Below are 24,016 nucleotides of genomic sequence, written 5' to 3'. Positions count from 1 at the left end.
CCGGGGACAGAGATGATAATCCCCAGTGAACTGAGGCTAAGCCCTTTCTTCCTCTTTTTTCTCCTTTCCTCCCTCTGTCTCTCCAGACTTCTCCCCCTTGTTCAAAAATGTCTCTGTTCTCCTCTATGAGAAAAACTGGTCTCAAATCTGCCAACATGTTTCCTCCAACTCTATACTTGATGGTCGTAAGTTCTCAGCTCTATGTCCTCAAGTCTCCTCTGAAAGCCAAAGCTTTTTATAACCCCTACCCCAGCTCTGCATGTACACAGCTCTGGGAGAGAGCGCCTCCTTAAATGTGGCCTTGCTTGCCCCACCCCTGTGCTGAATGGCACGTAGCCACCTAGCTGACTACCCCTCCTTTGGGAAGACCTCACAGAAGAAGCAACGTTAAAATAGGGTTTTGAAGTAGAAGCAGGAGTGTTAGATGAAGAAGGAAGAAGTTGGGGTGCTGAGGAATGCAGCCCTGTCCCAGTCTTTGGGATGAAGAAACAGGAGGAAGGGAAAGAGGTTTGTGGGGAGCACTTGTGTTTGGACTCTGGAGAGCCATGTAGTAAGAGCACGGACTCTGACCTCAGATGGAGCTGCGTTCAAATCCCAGCATTGCCTCTTATTAGCTTGGTGGCCTTGGGCACTTGATTTAACCTCTTCAAGCTTCCATGTCCTCAGTTGTAGAGTGGGGATACAAATGCCTGCTTATTTGGGCTTAGGTGGGGACAGAACAAGTGTAAGGATCACACACACAGAACCCAGAACCCAGAACCCAGAGATATTCCTTTGCTGTGACAGTGGGACAATAACCCAGGTCTTCTGATAAATACAGGACAACCCTTAGAAACTCTTGAAATTGAAAAGTCATTGCGATGAGACCAGCTTAAAACGTAAGTCACACTGTTTATTTCCCCCTGTGGTGTGGATGAGATGAGCCTCTGATACCAGATGGAGGTGTCTCCGTGGCCCCAGATCCAGCATAGTCATTGTAATCTTTAGGGGCAGCCTTGCTCCTCAGGCTGGGGGAGCAAGAGGGGGCACTAAAAGGCACGGGGAGGTCTTGAGCCTTTTGGGGAGGGGCCGCCATCTCTGTGCACCTGTGGATGCTGATGGGGTACAGTGGGCTGGCTTCAGCCCTCCTTGTAACCTCCCCAGCCCTGGGAGGGGGCAGGGCCAGGGTCAATATCAACTCCATTTTACAGATAAGGAAACGAGTGTTTCCAGAGCAGCTGGGGGACAGTGCCTGACTCAGACCAGGACTTCAGGGAGCCCAGGGGAGCTGGGAGGGCGTGCTATGGCATTTGGTTCAATGCTTTCAGGTGTGAAAACTGAGGCCTAATGACATGGTAGCAGATTACAAGGACAGAGCTGGTCCTGGGGCCTGGAGACCTGAGGTCAGGCCACTGCTGGCTGTGCGGCCTCTGCTGCTGGGGCTCAGCATTCCCTCCTGGGCTGTCTGAGCTTAATGATCTTCCCCAGGCCTGAACCTGTCTCCCAGTGAGGATTTCCCCAGTGAGCAGAGAGAAACGCATAGCCTCACAGGGGGCCATTTCTGGAAGGCTGATGGCGCGTGTCCAAATTGCCGAGAGACGCTCACCCTGAGGAAAGAAATCACTGTGGGAAATGTGTGAGATAGACATCATCAGGGAAGACTTCACTCAGGTGTCACATTTATGAAGACTGGCAGGGTGTGGGAGTGGGACTACCCTAGATGAACGAAGTTGGGGTCCGGAGAGGATGAGCCCAGAGGGGAAAAGCTGGACTCTAACAGGCCGGTGTGACCAACTACTCTGACGACTCTTTGGGCACATATGCCACATTGTCATAGGCAGGGGGTGGGGAGGCTGTGGGGCTGGGGATGTCGAAGTCTGTGCTGAAGGCGTTTGGCAGGAAAATCACAGGCTGCAAAAAAAAAAAAATCAAAAAAAAAATCCAATGACAATTCTAGAGGGCGCTCTCCCTGCAGGGAGGTGTTGCAATAGTGCCCCCTTGTGGGTATTCTGAGAACACCCTACTAATCTGCAAGTCTGAATAGGGCGGCTCAGAACTGTCATCCGTTCAATTAAAATTTCAAAAAATATTTACTGGGGCCAACCATAACCCAGGTGTGGGGAGTACAACGGTGAACAAAACAGATATGAGTCCCATATCTCTAGAAGCTGAAGCTCTTTCTCTCTGATCGGCCTTTCACTGATTCAAGCCTTCCATAAATAACAGTAGCACTGGCTTCCTGTTGCTTGCCTGCCTCCAGCGCCCACCTCTCTGAACCCTCCACCCCCCTGCATTGGACAAACCCTCTTCATTGATTTCCCTGGGCCCTGCTCTACTCACCCTTCCCTTTGGACATATCTGTCTCTGCTCAAAGACGTCAATAGTCTCACCTTCCATTCTGCGCAAAGCCACGCCCCCCACACGGTGGCCTGCATTTTCTCTCGCAATTCAGCCTTTACTCCGACTGGTTCTCCTGCCGCGAATGCCCTCCTTCACTACCTTTCTGGCTTCGCGATTCTCCAGTGTTTGGGAAACTAAGCTCAATTCTCACCTGTCGTGCTGTCTTGTCTGATGGCTCTTGTCTCTTCCATGGCCCACGAACTAACTTCTAGAGGCTTCTACTCATCTGTGTTCAAAACCCCGCCTCATCCCCTGTGCCCAGGGCCTTGACTGCTCAGGGTCAAGGCTGACAGAGCAGCGGGTCCATTGGTGCTGGCACCCCTCTGTGGCCATGAGGAAAATAGTTCCATCTTTCAGCAGAGATTTCTTTGGGTCCTCAGATTTATGGGTGGGGAGCTCAGTGCAGCACAGTCCCCTAGACTGCTTCCCAGAGGGAAGCAGGAGGGGCTGGAAACAGGGACCCTCCCCAGCTCCAGCCTTCCTCAGAGGCCCAGGTTGGCGTGCACATACTCACCGTGTTGGCTTGAGCGCGGGTGGCCTGGCATGCGAAGTGGGTAGCAATGACTGCGATAAAGAACTCCAGGATGGTGAAGATGGTAAGCACAGCCAGATAGCCCCTGCCCACATCCTGGGGACCAAAAAACCCACAGTCAAGGCAAGCCGAGGATTCTAGAATCGAGAAGGGGGACCAGAGCGAGAATAACGTGCCCAGTCACACAGCCATTGGTGGCAGAGCTGCACGGGGACCAGTCCTCCTGCTGCCCATCCTGTGCCCTCCCCTCACTCCACCAGGCTGTCTCTCTGTTCTCCCCAAACCCATGCTGGGGGTCCATGTGCTCATGCAGTCTCTTGGGACTGGCAGGCACTGCTCGTGCCCAGGGCCCTGGCCGCCTGGTGCTGCAAACGCTTGCTTCACCTGGCCCCTGATATGGCTCTACCATTCTCCACATCTCCCCACTGCTGGGGGTGTCTGAAAACACACCCAGTTAGTGACACCAAAATCCATGAGCAGAATGGCTGTCCCAGCAAAGGCTGCCGTGGCACTGAGAATGTTCGTCCCCAGACTGCTCCTCACCTGCAGGATGGACAGAGACAGGAGGGAAAGGAGCAGAGGGAAGCGGAAAGGAGGAGAGAGGACAAAAGGCAACAGCTCTCCCCGTCCCAAGCCTCCCAACCCAGCCTTCCCATGGCCAGGGGCAGTGGCCCCACTGATTTGAGTTCTTCTTGACCCCCCCCCTTTCTTTCTAGCCTCCCCCTGGACCATGGGAGAATGGCCCTGCTCAGCAGTCTCCTGTCCAAGAGCTCAGTTGCCTCCCCGTTGCCTGCAGAAGGCACCAGAACCTTCCTTGGTGAGATGGACCTAGCGCATCGCTCCATCTGATTTCTTCCCTTCCATTTGTTTCTGCAGCAGCCCTGCCCATGGCCCCTCCTTGAGGTCTCATGCTTTTCCTTCAGTGTTACTCACCCTTCCCACCCCCCAGTGCCCCGCTCAGCCCCTTCCTCTTCCAGGAGGCCTTCTTGCATCTTCCCTTTTTCTCAACAACCATGAGCACTTTGCCTGCAGACCCTCACTTCCTGCTTTGCTGTGTATTTTGAAAGTATGTCTTGGCTCCTCCTCTCCCCAGTGTAGGGCAGGGACTGTCTGGATGCTGTCCCATGCCTGGCACTCAGCAGCCCCCCAGGAAATGCTTGTTGAAGGAGCTGAATGAGTTTGGGGTCCTAGTGGAGTGGAATCCTCGTGGCTCTACCCTCATCCCAGGTCCCCAATCAGACTTACCAGGCAGCTGGTGTGGCTCTTCTCGGCTGCCACTGACAGGGACCCAGAGATGATGAACTGAGTGGGGGAGAGGGGACCCTGGTGAGGCTTTGGCTGCGACACTGGGCAGGGCACACTGTGCCTGGGCTCTGTCGAAGCTGTGGGTACTTGGGACAGGGAAGTAGCCTCTAGGCTGCCACTTTCTCTGCCTCCTTGGGCTCTCTCTGCAAGCGTGTCCCCTGGTTAGGGGCCCCTGTCCAGGGTACTAGCCATAGCTTGTTTTCATTGATATCATATCGTCAGAGCCTCATAGAGAAGGCAGTGTTCCTTTAAACATTCACTCATGAAACAGCAGGTATGTGCCAAAGACAAAGCAGAGCTGAGTAAGACCAGGCAAACCCCTGCTCTCACGGGGCTTCTATTCTAATTGGGGAAGAATGACACTTAGCAAGTAAACAACCAAGAAGTACGGGTGGTAGTCATGACAGGAGCTGTCGTGACATAAGAAACCACTGGGGGGCGGGGCATCACCTGAGGTTGGGTGGTCAGGGAAGGCCTCTCTGTGCTAAACTGCAAATGAGAGGACCAGGAAGGAGCCACTACAACTGTCCAGATGGTGTGGACCAGGGTGGGGACAGTGGAGGTGGTGACACAAAGACAATTGCAGGCTCTGCTTGGGAGGGTGAGCTGACGGCACCTGCTGGTGGGCTGGACAGGGAGTGGGAAAAGAGAAGAGTCTAGGATGACTTGGGATGGAGGGATGGAGGTGCCATTCGCCGAGCTGAGGAGAGGGTGTGGAAAAATAGGGAGAATCAAGAGTTTAATTTTGAGATATTGCCTCTTTGACATTAAGAGGAGATGTGAAGATGGAAACTGGATTTAGAGTCCAGCTCTCAGGGCTGGAGACAGACATGGTGTTTCATAGACAAAGAAGCTGAGCCCCAGCGAGAGGCAGTGACCTGCCCATCAAATAGAAGGAGACCCACCGGAACCGCATCCCAGCTACATCGTCTCCCTCCTTCTGTACCAAGTTATCCTTCCTTCCTGGGCTTTTGGGACTTTTTCAGCTAAGGACTCCTTGGAGCATCTTGCAAAAGCTATGAGCCCTCTCTAGAAAAACGTGCACAATACATGTATACCTTCAGGGGCCCCTGGAGGTCAACTACGTGAAGATCCAACTGAATGATTAAATATTGGGGCTCACACACATCCTGCCTGGGTCTCCTGACCCTGAGGGCTTTTATGATTGAAAATCAGGGTTTTTGATTAGTTTCAGGTATACAAAACAATGTAATAGTTAGACATTTGTCACTTATACCCCTCACCAATTTTGAAATCTTTACTGGGGCGTATTTTGTGATACAGCTTGGCAGGAGGGAGCTCGGAGAAGAAAATGACACCTTCGTTTCTCCCTGTTGCGGTTTCCCCCTTAGATTCTCCCATTAGCTGACATTTGCCCCCACTTCCTGTGGGCCACAGCCTGTCCCCAGAGCATGGCCAGGTGACCATTCTGCTCTGCGTGTCACTTGCTTTTGCCTCTCTGACCCCCACTTTTGAGGGTTTTGAGCTCTTGCTGGAGGCAGCCGGGGACAGGAAGTCACTGTGCCCTGGCTTCAGAAAGCCTCACTCACTCCAGGGAGGGCCCTCTCATGCAAGTCTCTGACTCTCTCTAAAGGGGAAATCGTTGCAAATGACAGTCACTATTTGGTGCCGAATCAAGGCTTGATAATTGGCTCCCACATCCTTCATCTCCTCAAACTCTGGGGGAGGCAGAGCCAGAACTATGGACCCGATTTTAAGGTGAGGAGGCTGAGGCCTGAGCCTGAGCCCTTGCCTAAGGGACTCGGTGGGACACCCCACTGGCCTGACCGCAGAGCCTGTGTTCTCCTGGGGGTCGGGAGGCCCGGGTGTGGACAGGGCGGTGCAAACGCTGAAATGCTCTCTTCAGGCTGGAGGTGATAACGACACCGTCCCTGACTCTCCAGCAGGGCTGGCTGGTCAAGCTGACCAGGGTCCGAGCAGAGGAATGGGCTCAGGGGCTTCAGGACCGGTCAGACTCCCAGGGGGCTGGGACCCACCAGAGGAGCTGGCAGGTGTCTGCAGGACGGGGTTAGGGGTGAAGCGCAGGATCCAGGTAAAACGGGTGCTTAGCGTCCTCCATCCATCCTTTTTGGGAACCTTCTCTATGCCAGGCTCTTTGCTGGGAGCCTTGCGTACATAGGAGTGGAGTCTGGCTCCGTTTTAGGATTAGGGTCTGTGGTTAGGAGGTAGATGTAGGCTCAGGCCTCCACCTAGGGGCGGCTGTGCCCAGGAGAATGTGGTGGGGGGTGGGCACAGGGGAAAGAGGTGCACCTCAGCACAGCCCCCCAGATGGCCCCGCACTCACGCAGGCTCCACCCCAGAAGGGGACGCCGCTTTCGATGAAGAGCATCCCCACGCGGCCGCGGCGGACCATGAGCAGCACGCTGCCGAAGCCCAGGTGGATGAGGCCGATGAGGATCTGGACCGTCTGCGGGAAGCGGGAGGCTGCTCAGCCGGGGGCTCCACACCGCCCCCTGCCGGCCCCGGAGGAGAGCGTGCAGGGAGGGCCCTGCTCTCCCAGCCAACTGTTAGCAACTGAGAAACAAACCCTGATTCTGCTCTTTTAAGGAGATACCATTATAACAACCATAAAGGACAGTGTTAAGCAGGAAAGGCAGTTTCCCCACAGCCTACGGGATCCAGCTTGCTTGTTTCCATGTCTCTACAGCTTTACATCCTGCTTTGTGCTCTGACCCATGGCTCTCAAGCATCACTGTGTGTTGTCCCTGGTTTTCCTTGCTGGCATTTCAGTGACACTGCATCCCTAAGCCAAATGCCTCACCTTTTCCTTCCTCATCCCCTTACAGCCTGCACTGAATATCTCCTTGAGCATATTTCTCATTTCGGTGGCTCTCATTGCTCCGTCCAGCTGTGGGTTGGAGCTAACCCTACCCAGCTGAAGTCTGGATTTTTTTTTTTTTTAAAGAGGTGGTTTATTAGCACCCTATTGACCCATTCCCAGAAATGGGATGATTTCCCCAAAGATGGGGACATGTGGGATTCTAGTAACTTCTATCACATGTCTTCCTAAATTTTTCACTAACAATTGACTTCTAGAACTGAGTGGAAATGTGGAGGCCCCTGAATTCAACTTCTGCTTAATCCAGGAACACTTTCCAGCCCCTGACTTCTAAACGGCGCCCTCAGTGACGAGGTGCTCAGCACCTTCCAAACCAGCGTGGTCCACATATGGGCAGTTCTGACTGTGACTCACTAGAATCATGTGGAATATATATCTGTCTTTCTAACATGAGTGCCAAGAATCTGGATATTTACCGGCATGAGCCCTTGACTTTTCTCTTTGGCTGCATGTCTTTCGTCTTTTCAGCCTCCTTATGGAGCACGGTGTCCCAGCAGCCACCACTGCTCTCCTTCTCTGCAGGTCCTTCTCCTGCCACTAGAGCATCACTGCTCTGGCGATTACTCCTCATGAAACACCAGCTGCCACTTACCGAATGCCTGTCTACTCTAAGCAGTGTTTTACAGGCATTATGTCATTGAGCCCTACCGTGATGAGGTAGGTATTATTCCTATCCTGATTTTGGAGATGGGGAAGCTGAGGCTCGGAGATGCTCAGTAACTTGCCCAAAGTGTCCCAGCTGGGCAGTGGCAGGCCAGCTAACTCTAAAGCCAGCGTTCTCCTCACTGGGTGACAGTCCTTGACATCTGTTTATGGTTTCCACTTCTATGTTCTTCAGCAATTTGTATTTGTGTCGTCAAATTCCTTTGGAGGTCATGGATTCCTAGGGTCAACCCCGAGGTTTCAGGATTCCAGCCACTGACGACCGTGTCTCTGTTCATGGTCTCTAGTCCCTTCAGGCACCAGTGGACTTGGTGCAGCCGTTAGTGTAGAATCCTACATTTCAGCATGTTCAAACCAAAGCTCCTGGATGCAATGGAGCAGTGGGGTTGAAAGTAGAACCTGACAGTCAGGTCATCCCAAGGTACAGTATGCCACTTGCTGTTCCCTCTTTTTGGGGAGCTCTTGCCCCCAGTCTTCCCTTGGCTGGCTTCAGCTCAACAGCTCGGTTTTAGCTTAAATGCCCTCTTCCCAGAGATGCCTCTCTAGTGTTTCCCCTCCTGCCCCCACCATTTTAACCCCATGACCCTATCTCGGTCATCACTTTACTGGTTTATCTCTGTGAGCTCCACTGGAGAAGGGTTGCTGTCTGGAGCACAGCTGAATCCTCAAGTCCTCACTATTTATTGACTCTCTGCCTCCTCTCCAAGGTGTGCACGAATATTCAGTGCTGGGGTGCTCCCTCCCGGCCCAGCACCTGCCTCAGGTCATCTGGAGGGGCTGTTCTTACCCCTAAAGCTTTGGGCTCTCCCGTCAGAAAGGTCTCCACGGGCTGCAGGTCGGGCGCCTGGGTGGCCCTTGGCGTCTGAGCCCTCAGTGGTGGCTCCTCAAACTGCATAATTCCAGGAGGCTGGCACATGGAGGTGGGCAGAATGGCTGGAGGAGGGCGGAGGCCACTGGCATTGCTGGGCGGGATGACGACAAACACCCCATTGCTGGTGGGAGCTGTGGACATCGTGCTCAGAGACCCTGGGAGACAAAGGCTCGGGAGATATCAGTGAGAGTGATGATGGTTGCATATTTGCATAGAACTGTTTAGTTGATAAACAATATGCTGCCAACTCCCCTTATTGCAGCCCCCTTAGGATGGCACCAAAATCTCTGATCGTCAATGGAGGAGGTTCACTCAGAGAAGGGCTATCCTAGGTCCAGGGCCTCTGAGTGAGGCAAGGCCGAGCCTTGAATTCTGGTCTCACTCACCCGAGAAGCCACCTTCTTAATCTCTGCTGTGTTACACGGAAAGGACCTTAAGGAGAGCATGCATTTAAACCCCCTCCTTTCCCCAGAGAGGGCAGGTGACTTGCTGAAGAACACACAGCCAGTGCGAGGCAGGCAGAGCTGAGGTGGCGTGCATCTCCTCATCCGACCAGAACTCGCGGCCGTTTCCTGACCCTCGGTCCTGGCTAAGGAGTTTGTGTAAATAATTCCCTGGGGAATTTCCTGCTGTGGGAGGCTTTCTCTTTGGCCACCGAAGCATTCGCCATTAATGTAGCCAAGATATACATGGATTATGGGTTACGGAAACTTGATGTATGTGTGGCGGGCCTGAGCAAACACTTTGGGGAAAACCACCCAGCTGTCAGGAGATGAGTTTACTAGGAAACAGCAGAGTGAGGAATCTGCCAGAGTATACAGTGAAATTAAAAGCATACTTCTCATTGGCATTAACTGATTCAGCACACAGATCTGGAAATAGAAGCCAGCATTTGAATCCTGGCCTGCTTCCCCGCACCCTCCTCCCCCCCGACCCCCCCCCCCCCCCCAGTTACTGCGCGACATGGGACAAGATGGCCCCCACCGCTTGCTTCAGTTTCCTTCCCTGTAAAGTAGGGATGATAACACTGGTACCAATCGCATAGGACTTGGTGTGAATTAGATTAAATAACACACAAACCTGATAAAAGCCCTCCTTTGGAGAATGTATACAATTATGGATCAAACACAGAGTCCCTGCATTCAAGGAGCCTCGTGTCTAGTAGGAGAAGCAAGAGGTTTGCAATTCAGTCCAATAAATGATTGAATATTTACTATGAGCACCAACCATAGGGGCTGGGGATATAAGGAATTAAGACCAGATGTCCTTCCTGTCCTCACCCAAGGTCCCAAGGTAGAGCAGGGCCACTGCTAGGAGAGAGAGGTCGGTGGAGGGAGGGAGAAATGATTTGAGCCTGGAACTCAGGGGTATCTTCAAGGGGGACATGGACCTAAATCAGGGGTCCTCAGAGTGACTGCTTCTCCTCTCTCACCTCCCTCACCCCACGTTCCTTTGCTTTCCTCTTTCTCTCCTCCATCTTGTTCCCCTTCCTCACCCATCAGCTGCTTCCTTCCCTGCCCGACATATTGGGGGAGAGTAGACACTTGCTGAGGACAGTGCTGAAGATGGCCTGGTCTGACAGTCCAAGAAAATGGGATGAGAGAGTGAGGCGGTAGAACGATGGAGTCTGGGCTGAAGAGGACCCACCTACCCCACGGGTATTTGCTTCTTGGGGTGCGAATAATGATCACTTAAGCCCACATCTCATTCTCAGGGAGACACAGGCATAGATAATTAGCTGTGCTTAGAGATGAGGAAACAGAGGTTCAGAGAGGGTGAGGGTGTCTCCCATGGTCACACAGCACCTCAGTGAAAGAACTGGGGTAGGCCCTGGACTCCCATCTCTCAGTAGGATAGTTGACTTTATGGAGTTCATCCACTCCTGGGTCTGAATCCTGCCTTTGTCAGAGTGAGACCAAGGCTTGTACTTTGCTCCTTGGAGCAGTAGTTCTAAAATGCTCAGCGTTCACAGAGCAGTAAATTAGAAACAAATGGGGACTGAATGAGTCTGCCCACTTTCCACTTTCTTGAGTAAGTTCATGTAAAGACATCATCCATGTTCTCACCATCATCTAGAAGGAATATTTAACACCAGAGAGGGAAGAAGGACATACTTTGAGAGTAGAAGGACAAAAGCTTTATGCAGAACAAATTTAATTGGGCGAAAACCTCACTCTTTTACCTGTATAGTTGTCATTTCACCAGGGATGGGTGAGAACTGCCTGAGACTCGTGGTGGTTTGGGGCGTGTCTGTGAACATTCTCTGGGGCCGCAAAGGCGGGCGCCATGGCTGGACTGACCCCCCCCCCCCAACAGGCTAATGGGCCTGAACAGCCCGGGAAGGGAGCACTTGTGTAATTAACAACATCGCTCCCAGGGAGGTGGTGAGACATGAGCTGAGACCTTGCCCTCCTCAGGAGAAGAGAAAACACCTATAAAAATAGGCTCTCTGCTGATAAGGTGGGTTAAGTGGCAATCCCGGGCAAGAAAGTGTCACATAATTTCTGAGACTCTTTATCTCTTCTTTCTACAACCCCCCACCCCAGCAGCCACCACCAGCATCTCTGTACTCTCAGGCCAGGGACCACCCCTTTGTTCCAGAGGCCACCTGGACCCTGACCCCAGCTATATGCCACCAGAAAGAGAACACTTTATTCCTTACTAACCAATCAGCCAGGGACAACCCTAAACACTAATACATGTGTGCCAGAGACAGGCAGGTGAAAAAGAGGAAAACTCATAGTCCTCTGCCTCCAGGAGCTTATAAGGTACCCACCAGAGGAACAGCTGTCTGTAGCAGAGACACAGAAAATACCCAGACACCCACAATAGGGCAGGTTATCAATGGCTGGATGGCCCTGCTTTTTACAGTCGACAGAGTGTTGTTATCTGTATGAGACCATATATCCTTACAACAGCCCTGTGAGGTAGGTGTCATTCGGCAAGAGCAGCCAGAAAAGCCACGGAGCTGCCCTAATTTCACCACGGCATAGTCTCTGTAAGTTTAAAGGAGTTTTCAATGCCCACCTAGTGCCCACCAGTGCCTGGCACGCAGGAGGCCTTCATTGCCTCTTAGCTTCTACTGTTGCTAACAACCGTAGGAGGTAGGTATTAGTATTCTTCCCCTTTTGCCGATGAGGAAATTGAGCTCAGAGTCGTTCAGTGAGGTGTGTGATCTCGGGCCAATCACTTATTCTCCATGAGCCTCAGTTTTCCCATCTGTAAGATGGGGCAGGGGGATGGTCCTGGTGGGTCCCTGAAATCCCCTCCTCTAGAACTTCAGGTGAGGTGAACTCGCTCTTCCTGGGAGTTTTAGTCTAGGACCCTGTTGGGCAGGCGGAGACACAACGGCTCAGCCCACTCCATCCGGGACAGACGGCTCAGTACCTGTCAGCTTGAAGATGAGCAAGGTGACTTGCCCAGGGTCACAAGGTCAAGATAAGGGATAGAGCCGGATGCAAACCTTGGTCCCCTGACTCCCTGCTGTTCCCTAGCTCCCTGTGGCCCCTCTGATCCAGGGGCCACACAGTTGGGACACAGGGGCTGCAGCCCAGGATGCTGACTCCACGGGCTTCCCTCAGCTGATCCGAGGTCACCGGGTCCTGCGCTAACTCATGAACCTCACTGCCTTTGGCCAGGCAGAGCCCTGTCACAGGCCACCCAGAGTCATAGGCTGTGTGGTCCTGTGAGCCTCTGGGCATCATCTTTATTCACAGGCAGCCAGAAGCAGCTGTGGTCATTCACAGTTGGAGCAGCGTGGGGAGGTGTTACCAGCTGGAGGAGAAAGGCTCTGAGCGTGTCTTGGATGAAAAGCACAGGAACACATCTAGGAAGGGGCTGCACATCTGCACGTCTGGGAGGAGGCAGCTGTGCTTAGTGGTTGAGGTCATAGGCCCTGGGGTTAGCCTGGGAAGACTCCACCCCACCACTCTGCGAGCTCAATCAGCTGCATGACCTCAGGCAAGTTGCTTAACTTCTCTGGGTCTCAGTTTCCCCATCTGTCAAATGGGTGGCTTTGATGTTGGTGTGGGGGAAGAGGTGCTCTAGGCTTTCTAGGACGCCATACCTTCTGGCCCTACCACATTGTCAGCAGGCAGGAATTTGTTCCTATCTAAATCTGACTCTGTGGCAGTGGGCTGGCAGACCATCCCAGCTCCTCCAATCCCAGCCTTCCAGGACTGCCCAGACCTGCTTCCCTGGCCTGGAAAAGATGCCAACAGATGCAAACACATGACAGGAGGGGGCAGGCCTCCCCATGCGGACACTCACTAAATTGGATCGTGCATGTCACCCAGCCCCTCAGCAGGGCTTCATTCAGCTCTGCTGCCCACCTCCCACTGACTGGGGGTGGGATAGCCCCTTCCCCCCTTGCTGGGCCTCCGTATTCCCATCTATAAATGATGGGTGAAATAACGGTCCCTATGCCCGTTTCCAGTTCAGAATTCCTGCTAGGTCCTTCTCTTTCCCTTGGAGAAGGGAAACGGTGGGGCACCTGCGTCTGGGTTGGCGGCACACCTGAGGCGGGGGGAGTAGGTGGAGAGGAAGACTCCACTTCCCTGGGAGGGTGGTTAGGGCCCCAAGGTCTCCAGGGGATGCCTGAATCATCTCAGTGACTGGGTTGGAGGAGAGACAACCCTCTTTTACCACCCCCTCACCCCTTCAGGGTCCTTAGCTGGTGGGTCCCTGTCAGTGGGAGGCCAGTAGTTCAGATGGCCCTGGGAGCTGTCCTGGCCCTCTTGGTGCCAGGCTGGGTAAGTCCCACGGGTCGCAACCTCTTCTGCCCCCAGTCTCTCCCTCTCGCCTTGACTAGGACCTGATGCGCCCCTGCCCCGTTTCCCCTGTTTGGGCGCAGGGCCTGGTGGCCTGGGCCACTGCTCCTGGAAGGGCCGTGGGTACTCACCGCTGCTGCACCTGCCGCTTGCTCCTTGCTCCTCTGCGCTCCCGCAGCTGCCTCTCCTGACTTCACACATTTTCATGTGAAAACCTTGCTATTCGCGTGGGGCTTGGGACTCTGCTCTGCTGTGAGCTGCTGCCTCTGGGAACTTCCCAAGTCCCTCCTGCTCTAGGCCTCCACCCACTGACCCCACAGAGGAGCAGAGGAAGCTGCTGCTGGGATCATTGGCCTCCAGCCACAAGCCCTGTGAGAGGGTCTAGTTCCTTACTTTAATCTACAGAATGGGAAACTGAGGCCCAGGGAAGCTGGCGGCCTGCTGGGGTCTCACTGTTTGTTTCAGCGCTGGGAGCGGGATCCACCTTGGCTGTCACCTTCCTGCGGCTGAGGAGGGAAACTCAGTGTAATCAGGAGGCGGCCTGACTTTCTTCCCCACGAACTTGTCCGACGATAGATAAGAAAGGCCAGGTGGTCGGTCCACAGCGGTCCCAGGGCAGGGGCAGAGTGAGTGTGCGCATGAATGTGAGTGAGTGTGAGAACACGTGTGTGAGGGTGTGTCAGTGAGAGGGCACATGTGTGTGAACACATATGAGCATGCGTGAGTGTGCATGCACGTGAGTGTGAGCATGTGAGCACGTGTAAGTGTGTAAATGTGTGACTGTATGTGAATGTGGGTATATTGCGTGCATGTATGGGGGTGTGAACATGGGACTGTGTATGTGTGTATGTGTGTTTGAGTATCTGAGCATGTGTGAGTGTGTGTGTATGCACACAGAGTGGTACTCAAGTGGCATATGCACAGAGAATTTGTGCGCCAGTCTCTGGATTCAGTTTCTCATCAAAGTAGCCCCTGAGTCCTCTGTGCAAAGTCGGGGAGATGACCCAGGATCTGTGGGCACAGGGTGGTGTGGGAGATGCTTAGGAATGGCCTGGGCTAGCTCTCAGCTGAACAGTGTAGCAGGTTGATTGCAAAAATGGCCCTGGTTTCGACCCCCTCCATGTATCCACACCTCTTGCAGCTACAGCCGGAATCTGTTTCCCAAACTCTTGAATCTGGGCTGTCTTGGGACTTCCTTTGCCAATAGCATGTGGCAAAAGTGGCCATGTTCCAGTTCTGGCTGAGACTTCAGGAAGCCTCTCCTGCTTCTGTCCTCTTTCTTCCAATGCTTCCTGCTATGAGGATGTGTCATCTCACCTAACCTCTCTGAACCTCAGTCTTTTCATCAGGCAAATGGGTGTGAGATAACAATCCCCATCCTCTGGACCTACAAGTGGGTCATGCAGATCGAAGGGGAGAACAAAGGTGGGAATTACAAATGGGAGGACGGGGCGTTGCTAGCACTCTTGAAGTTAACCCCCAAAGGAAGTCACTTCCTTTACCACTGGGGAGGCTATAAGGCAGGAGGGTTGGAGCCCCAAGGGCAGATTTAGGGCTTGCTGGGAAGGCTCCGTGGGACTTTCAGAGGACAGGAGCATGATGGGTAATTGCCCTCCCCAAAGGCTGCCATGGTTATAACATCACCTCCTGAAAGCGGCCCTCAGCTTTCCAGCTGTGACCACATTCTTCACAGATGGGACTTGTTTATGTTTAATCTATGTTGATCTAAGGGGCAGCTGTTCCTGTCACTTGTGCGGAAGGAAAACAAGCCTGGAACAAAGTCATCAGAGCGATAAGCTACCCTAAGATCCCGCAAACCCTGTGCTACGTTTCAAGGGCAAAGTGGAAAACTCTAAATTTGTAGTTAGGGAAAAGCAGATTATATTGACTGAATCTGAATTTTTCTTACTGTGAATTTAGTCTTTTACATGTAAATCTTTCGAGGGCAGGGTATTTGACATCTTTTCCATTTAATTTTTAATCAACTCAGTATGCAACAATCAATTCAGGTGTGTCAAATAAATTTCAAAAATGCCAAGTTAAAAAGAAACACACACAATGGATTAAGGAAATTCTTTGACATGTCTGATGATCTCATGACAGTGCTGGAGATACATGCCACAGAGGCCCTTTCCAGCTCAGAAAGAATAATACCGCTGGCGGGGGGAAGGGGGACATCTAGAAAGTCACTCCGGCCCAGGGACAGCTCCCAGGCTTTCTAGCCAGATGATCTCTCTGAACTACCGTTTAAATACTTCCGTTTCCTCTTCTGTAAAATAGCCACTGTAATAGTTCCTACCTTTACACTGTTTTTTGTAAGGATCATTGAGATGCTGTCTGGGAAATACTTGTAAATACTGAAGTGCTCGGAAGACATTTATTGTGACTAAGCCTTGTAAATTTGGAGGGAGGCTTTGAACTGGCTAATCTGAAATCTTGAAAATTATAACCTAGTTCCAGATGGTTTAGTTCAGGAACTAAAACCTAAAATGTAGCTGAAATCTAAGAATGCAGGAAGGAGGTACTAGCCAGGATGATAAGACATGGAAAAGAAATGAAAACATAGGAGGATTGAAAAGGAAGAGACTGTCATTATTAGTAGATGATATGATAGTCTGCACAGAAATTCTAAAAATTCCTACATGCAAATCACTAGAACTAATGAGAAAGTTTATCAACTTAACTAGATATAAGATCAAAATGCAAAAGGCAGTTGCATATCCACACACCAGGAATGAGCAGTTTGAAAACGTAACTTTAAAATTTATTTACACAAGAAAAATGATATCTATGTAAACAAGGAAAATAAAAGACATTTAGGAAAAAACATCTAAGGAAAGATATAACATTTTATGGAGAAGTTGGTTAAACCTTATGGAAAGATATTACAGTTGACCTTAGTGAATAGAGTGGTAGCCACATCAGAAAGCTCAATAGAAAGAGATGTGAGTTCTTCCTAAATTGATCTATCGAGTAAGAGTAAGTAAAATCAAAACCTCAACAGAGTTTTTCATGGAATATGAAATTTAGATGGATGATCAAAAGTTAATATTAGTTAAGACATCCTTTCCTGAAAAGAGGGAATTCAGGGAAGTTCTAGATACAGGTTTCTCCCACTATCTGAAAGCATAGCACTTCTACGAAACCTTTCATGAGCTGAAATTGTGAAAAGCGAAGAAGCAATTACTTTAGGACGCAGCTTGCTAACAGATGCAAAATAAATCGAGATAAAGCACAGGTGCTCACAGACACAATTCAAAGCTGTGGGGCTTGATGCTGGATGCTGAGTGTGGTTCCCGGACAAGGAGCTTGGGGGCCCACTCTCACCGCTCTGGTGAGCGCTGCCTCTGTAAGGCTCATTGCAAAACAAATACTGACTGCTATCTTTGTTTTTTGCCTTTTATTGTAAAAGCAAAAGTTCTCTTTGGATTTCTTTCGGTTCGCAAAAGCAGGTACGAATGTAGGTCTTTTGTAAAAGTGAAGGGGCAGAAAGCGAACTTTTGAAAAGTGGGGGAAACCTGTATCAAGATTTACTGTAAAACAATAGTAATTAATACAGTGTAATGTGTCAGTGAAGAGCAGACAAGGAGACACCTGGAACAGATTAGAAATCCCAGAAGCAGACCCACATGTGTACAGATATCTGACATGTGAGTGGAGAAAGGACGGACTGATAAGTAAATGATGCTGGAACAATTGATTATCCACGGAGAAAAAATAAAATTGACTAAGGATTTAAATGTAAAAGGAAAACTTCTAAAATATTAGAAGAAAATATAGAAGAATCTCTTTATGACCTTGGGTAGGAAAATATTTCTTAAGCAGAATACAAAAAGTATGAACCATAAAAATTTTGACAAATTAGACCACATTAAAATTAAGATCTTCATCAAAAACTACCATAAAGAAAGTAAAAAGAGAAGCCAAAAAGTTGGAAGAAGATATTTGCAACACATAACTAACAAAGGGGGAACATGCAGAATATACAAAGAATCCCAAAGAATCAAATAGAAAAAGACAAGCAACCAACAAAAAAACAGGCGAAAGAAATGAACTGGCATTTGATAGAAAACTGAATGGCTAATGAACACATGAAAAGATGCTCTATTCATTGGTAATCAGAGATGAAAAATCAAATCACAGTGATGGATGGTGTGATATCTGCCAGAATGGCAGTACTTTCAAAGTTGGATAATAGGTTTGAGAGGGGTTGTGGGGCATTGGAACTCTTACTGCTGGTGGAAATGTTGATTGTTATGACTTGTTTGGAGGGCAGATTGACTCTACCTAGCAAGGCTGAATTTAGTTCAAACATCATACCCAGCCATTCCACCCTTAATAATAATCTAAAGTAGCACTTCTCAAACTTGAATGTATACACAAACACCCTGGAGATCTTGTTAAAATGCAGATTCAATAGGAAAGATTCTGCATTTCTTACAAGCTCCCAGGTGATGCTGCTGGTCCAAGGACTGGAATTTGAGTATTAATCAAGTGTTGGTTGAATTTTATTTCAACCAAATGGCACCATCTCCTTTCACCCTCAGAGGAGTCCCGGCGGAAGTCTCCTTGCAGTCAGAGGCATCTGAACAGGAGGTCCGGTCTCCTCGCGCCACACCTGGCTGTGGGGCACCATCTCAGGACATACCCAGAACCATTCCCAGGAGGCACGCACAAGCATGGTCACAGTGACATAGTTTGTATTACACAAACCTGGAGACAACCTAAATGTCCCTCAACAGGAAAATGAATAAACAAATAAATTGTAGTGTATTTGTATATTGGATACTATGCATTCGTGAAAATGAATGAACTACAGCTGTTTGCAACACAGATGAATCGCCTAAAGAAAATTTCCCAAGGGAAAAACCTGTGGCATTTATACCAAGATATAGTCATCAACGTGAAATTGGGACTTAAAGCCAGGAGACTGGATAACATCCACGAGGGAGTGAGTAGAGCTAAAGAGAGGAGACCCAAGGACTGAGTCCTGGGAAATTCCAATATGTGGCAGGTCAGGGAGAAGAGAAGGATTCTGAGGAGGAGCAGATGGCCAAGTAAGGGAAAACACAGAAGGTTTTGTGAATGTGGGTCCCTCGCCACAAGTGCAGAGAGGTTTAAAGGGGAAGGACAGGACCAAGTGAATTAATACTGCTGATAAATCAAGTGAGCTGAGGACCGAGAACCTGCTAATGGATTTAGCAAGGTGGAGCCTTTGGGACTTTGACAATAGTGGTTTTAGTGAACAGGTAGAAAAGCCTGACTAGGCAGAGTTAAAGAGGGCTGGGAAGAGAGGAATTGGAGACAGCAAGCAAAAATTGTTCTGAGGAGATCTTTTCTGCAAAGGGGAATAGAGAAATAGGGTGGCATCTCTAGGGGGTTCTGGGGTTAGAAGAGGGTTTCCTTTTTCAAAAGGGAGGAATGACAACATGTTTGGGTGCTGCTGGGAATAATTCAGTGGGTTGTGAAAAGCTATGACGTGGGAAAGGGTGAGTAGAGGAGAGGGGTGGAGTCTGCTGCCAGGTGGAAGGAGCCTGAAAACTTCCTCTGCAGTAACTGGTGGGACGCTATGGGTACAGAAATATCAGTCTTCCGTATGCATCCAATTCCTTAGGGAAGCAGGAAGCAAGCTCGTTATGTGAGAAAGAGAATTGGGGAGCAGGTATTGGGGTTTGCAGAAAGGGGATGAGATATGAAATAGTTGTCTAGAGGTTGGGAGAGAGTATAGACTAGGGAAATGAAAAACAACTGCTAGACAGTTATTTCAGGACATTTGGTTGAGTTAAACCAGGGTTGGGATTCTGGCAGACAGTACACTGAGGTGAGAGGGGGTCAAGGGAGTTGAGAGTGATTGTAATGATAAGTCATGGAGTCGAGGATGAGTAATGGGGGGAAGGCTGTAGCAGTCAGTGAAAAGGTGGGAGATTGATGGGCTGTAGGTCCTGTTGGAGTTGAGAACTACAGGATTTGGGGGGGTGAGCTAGAAAGATAGGAGGTGGAAGTTGGAGAGATGGGCGTTGAAACTGAGGTTGGGGAGGGGGTGCTGTTTTGAAAACGACCAGGTAAAGGTGTGATCATGGGAATAAGTGATTGAGATTGGGGGGGCGGGAAGCAGGGGTCATTGCTCCCAGGCGATGGGATATCATAAATTCGGGAGCAATTATTAGAGGATATTCAAGCACCAAATGGAGGTTATCTTTAAGTTCTTGGCCACCTCTGAAATTCTACGCTCCTGTAAATTCTTAAAACATAGATAATGCCACTCTGTATTGTTTGAGAGGAGGACTAGTTTCCTTATACTCAGAGAAAAAGGAGGTCGCAGAGGGTGACTTTCACAAGCATTTTTCTGTTCTCCTTTCCCCTGCCTGCCTCTGCCCTATTTGTGTTTTCCCTTTTTCCTATTTGTGTAGGGCTGATGGTTGTAGGAGAAAATGCTCTTTATGGCCTGATTGTATGTTTCCATCTGGTTTACTTCCTGTTGGTTTGTGTTTTGTTGAGTAATATTCGCTGAAAGCTGTAACCCAGCCCCATCAGAGACTAATGGGTGCACCACTGTTGACACTTATTTACTCTACCCTTTTTAATTGCCTGTCAAGCTCTATTTCTGTGAACAGAGCCCTTCCCTTATTCATGGTCATATGTTTATCGTTTCATCACCAGGGGAAACCTCTGATTGTCAAGGGCGAGAGAGGGTGGGTGAGTCACAGCCAACTCACGCCACAATGAGCAAGTAGCTTGGAACACTATGATTCTAGGACATAAAGGACTTTTATTTTATCATCATTGTCATCGTCACCTGCTTTCTGTCTGTCCTGGGGCCAGCACTGCAGACATGACAGGATGAAGTACTCAAAGAGCATGGGATTTGGAGGCAGGGGATTCAAATCCAGGTCCACTAATTACTAGTGGCATGGACTCGGGTAAATCACGTCAACTTTCTGAGCCCCAGAGTTTTCATATTTCTTGTTCTTAAGACAAACGTAATACCACTTTGCATTGTTTGAATATGAAATGAGATAATGCAGATGGAAGAGTATTGAGCAGAACAACTTGGTAGATATGAAGGACTCAATTAATGTAAATTTCTTTTTTTCCCCCCAGAAGATTGAGTCCATTCAACAGATATTTACTGAGCACCTACATCTCCTGTTCGGTGTTCAGTAGTGAAGGGTGGGAGGCATTCCTTGATGGCAGGATGACTTTTGGCAGCCTTTGGACTGGCCTGGGGGTGGGGGAGAGCCCAGGAGGATAGGTTTATTGGTCTCTTCTCTGGGTGAAGTCCAACCTGGCTGCTCTTGCTTTCATTGCCCTCTGCATCTGTACAGCCTCTTTCTATTGATGCCTGGTTGGCGATTTAACTTTATGAAACATAAAATGTGTACTTGACAATAAATAGCCTCACCTGGGTCAGAAGGTGAGAGAGTGACCAAAGGGAAGGTTAAGGACCAGGGCCTATGAGAGGCTCTGACAGGAAATGGATGTGCTGGGACTGAGTCCTTTCTGGTACTCAGGTCACTCAATTCTGAAGGGGGAAGGGTCATTTTTTATCTCCCAGGTGATCACTTGGGGTGTGTCCTATTTGGATTTCCACTTAGACTTGGTTCATTCTTTGGAAGAGCGTCTCAGTAGAGCTATCTGAGGATGACGTAGGCTGCCTTTGGAGACACCATCATAATATACAACAGCACCTGAGGTGCTCAAAATAGAAGGAAGACTCATTTGAGGTGATACTGCTGAGCATAGGTTTTCAAACTTGAGTGAGCATCAGAACCACCTGGCAGGTTTGTTAAAACACGAATTGCTGGACCCCACCCTTGGAGTTTCTAATTAAGTAGGTCTGGGGTGGGGTCAAAGAATTTGCATGTCTTACAGGCTCCCAGGTGATGAGATATTATAAATCCAGTGGGCAATTATAAAGGATATTCAAGCATCAAATAGAGGTTATGTGTAAGTGCTGGGCCACCTCTGAGATTCTGTGCTCCTAGAAGTTCTTGAGGGCAATAGAGCTGAAATCTTGTTTTTCTCCCCAAGTCTTTTTCTACTGCAGCTTTCCCCATGTCAGTAAGTGGCTGGTCACTCCATTACTTGAATCATAAACCTTGACATCTGCCTCAGTTTGCTGCCTTCCTCTGCTACCCCACACAGTCCATGAGCGCTAGAGATGTCACCTCTGAACCATGTCTAAACCTGCCTCTTTGTCTCTACTGTTAGTATTTACATTCTCTACTGTTGTACAGTCTCTGTCACACTGCTGACCGCTGCTGTTGTAGCACAAAAAAGCCAGGGACAAAACGAGTGGGCGTGGCTGTGTTCCAATAAAACTTTGTTTACAAAAACAGATGGTGACTAGATTTGGCCCAAAGGCTTTAGTTTGCCAGCCCCTGTCCTGGACTATAAGGCAGGAAGAATGAATAAATGATCTTTCACACTTGTAAACCTGACGACATCACTCTCCTGTTTAAAGCCATCCAATGGCTTTTAGCCCTGGAATCAAACCCGAATTCTTCATGTGGCCACTCCTGGCTTTTCTGGTTTCTTTTTGACTCATTCTCCGTCTGCGTCACTGTGTTCCATCTGCACTGGAGTTCTTTTCAGTTCCCTGAACACTCTGAGTACAGGTTGTTCTCTCCTCCTGGAAAGGTTTTTACTGCACTTCCTGTGTGGTTAGTTAACTTCTTTCCTCTTTAGAGAGGCCTTCCATTCAGAAACTCTGCCCCTTTTTCCCTTCCCCAATAACGTCTGTATGAGCATCTGTTAGTTTTCCCCATCACTTTCTACCGCTTAACTGATCATGTGACTTGCCTGTGTCACATGCTGGCATCTCATCCCCCGGAGCATGGGAAATAGGTCTGCTTCATTCACCACTGTATATCCAGCACCTGGCGTGCAATCAGCACTTCATATGGCTCAACGACTGAGTGAATGGATATGTAAGGGATTCTTTCCCGGAAGTAAGAGGACACTTTTCATTCTAGGAAATAGTCAGTGAACAGCTGTTTTGTGCTGAGCCTTATCCAGAGCCCGGCAGGAGAGCTTGGAGCTGTTGAAGACAGTGTGCGCACCCAGGAAGACTGAATCCATACGAATGGTACAAACTGTGGGCAGTGAGAGTCCTGGGAAGGAAAAGTCAGGGTGGTGTGAGCCGTAGCCTGGCACTGGGGTGGGGGTGGGTGGGTCCTGGGGCGCACATGCCTTTCCTAGACGTGACATACCTCCTGATGTCATAATTGCACCTTCCAAAGACTGAAGAGACTTTCGCAATGGAATGTCCCAAAGTTCTTAGGGGGGTTGGGGGGAGCTTTAAATGCTGCAAGTGTGAATTAGCTACTGTGAAACATAAAGTCACAGTTCTATTTTAGCTACAATACAAAAATCAGAATTTTTTTCAGTCAAGGTAAGAAAAACTCCTCAAAGTTAAACTCTGAATGTCATTACTGCTAGGTCACACTGTGTGCCTCCTTCCTTGCTCCCACCACAGGCCTGCTTTTCACTTGGATGCTTCTGGCTGTAGGAAACAAAGACAATTTCCTCGTGGAAGTGGCCTTTGAACTTGCCAGGTGGAGAAGATGGAGGTAGGCATATCGAGCAGGAACTAGAGTGGTCCCTTTCATAAGAAACACCAAATTAGACGACGATGAGTCCTGGGATGCAGGGCCAGATTGGAAAGCGGTGTGTACGCTGAGCAGTGCTTTTGTGCACCAGTTAGATCATTTGAATCTCACAATCTCACTTGAGATTCGAATCTCAAGCCACCAGGAGACAGGCTGGAGTACACAAGCTGGGAAGAGGGCCAAGGGCAGTGCCACGGGGAGCCATGCTTGAGGCACGAGTGGAGAAAGAGGAGCGGGTGTAGGAGAAGCTGGAGCAGAACAGCAGACAGTGTTTTAAGGGGAGAGTGGCTTTCTCTTTAAAGAGAAAGAGGTGGCTTGTGGGACGCTGCAGAGCAAGCACACAGTTTTATCGCTCGCAGGAGACAGTGAACTGTCACCCCAGGTTGGTGAAGGGGCCCTGTGGGATGAGGGGCCTAGCACACAGGACTAATAGGGTAGGTGATAGGAGACGGAGGGGTCTGTTCCAACAAGCCCCATGGTGATTTCAGCAGGGCAGGTGGCAGATAGCAGGCGTCACCTCTCTGGAGAAGCACCAGGTGTATGAGTAGATGCTTCCTCTGAGAAGACTCATACTGTAGGAGGTGACACACATCTGGACCATCTGAGTTGACTCTCAGGTCCAACAAGTCAGGAAGGACCCTCTGAGAACAGAGTGGAGGATCAAGGTTGAGGATTAGCGATCTGTAGAGTGAGACGATACGGAGTCGGCTGGGGTAGTGAGAGGCAACAGTAAAGATGGAGAGACGGCCAGATTCACTCTGACCATCCAGCCCTCTGAGAATGATCCAAACAGGCCAGCCCCTTTTGGGAGCCCAATGTGCCAACATCTCAGCTTACAGAACAGATAAGTGAAGTGCTGGTCTAGAGCCAGTATATTACATGCCCATATTCCATTTTTATGGGCTGTGATTTCCTAAGGCACACTCAGTTCTAGCAAATGAAAACCCCCTGGAGGCCTTGGAACCTCAGCCATTCCTGACGAGCTGACGGGCAGCTGAAGCCTTCCTGGTCAGAGAAGAAGCAGGC

At 49.8% G+C, this 24,016-nt stretch overlaps 1 protein-coding gene across 1 annotated transcript; it reads right to left on the bottom strand.

The window, feature by feature from the left end:
• Nucleotides 1-873: 873 nt before the first annotated feature.
• Nucleotides 874-9,768, bottom strand: LOC109459505 (membrane-spanning 4-domains subfamily A member 15). The gene is made up of 6 exons (XM_019754006.3): nt 8,527-9,768; nt 6,522-6,644; nt 4,157-4,213; nt 3,362-3,454; nt 2,894-3,007; nt 874-1,890 (listed from the first exon to the last, which is right to left on the bottom strand). The coding sequence occupies exons 1-6, from the start codon at nt 8,749-8,751 to the stop codon at nt 1,774-1,776; spliced, it is 729 nt and encodes a 242-aa protein (XP_019609565.3). The 5' UTR covers nt 8,752-9,768; the 3' UTR covers nt 874-1,773.
• Nucleotides 9,769-24,016: the final 14,248 nt, after the last annotated feature.

Source organism: Rhinolophus sinicus, chromosome 14, assembly GCF_057876585.1.
Source record: "Rhinolophus sinicus isolate RSI-liver-muscle chromosome 14, RSI-T2T, whole genome shotgun sequence".
Classification (NCBI taxonomy): Eukaryota; Metazoa; Chordata; class Mammalia; order Chiroptera; family Rhinolophidae; genus Rhinolophus; species Rhinolophus sinicus.
This window is presented reverse-complemented; position numbering and strand designations above follow the sequence as displayed.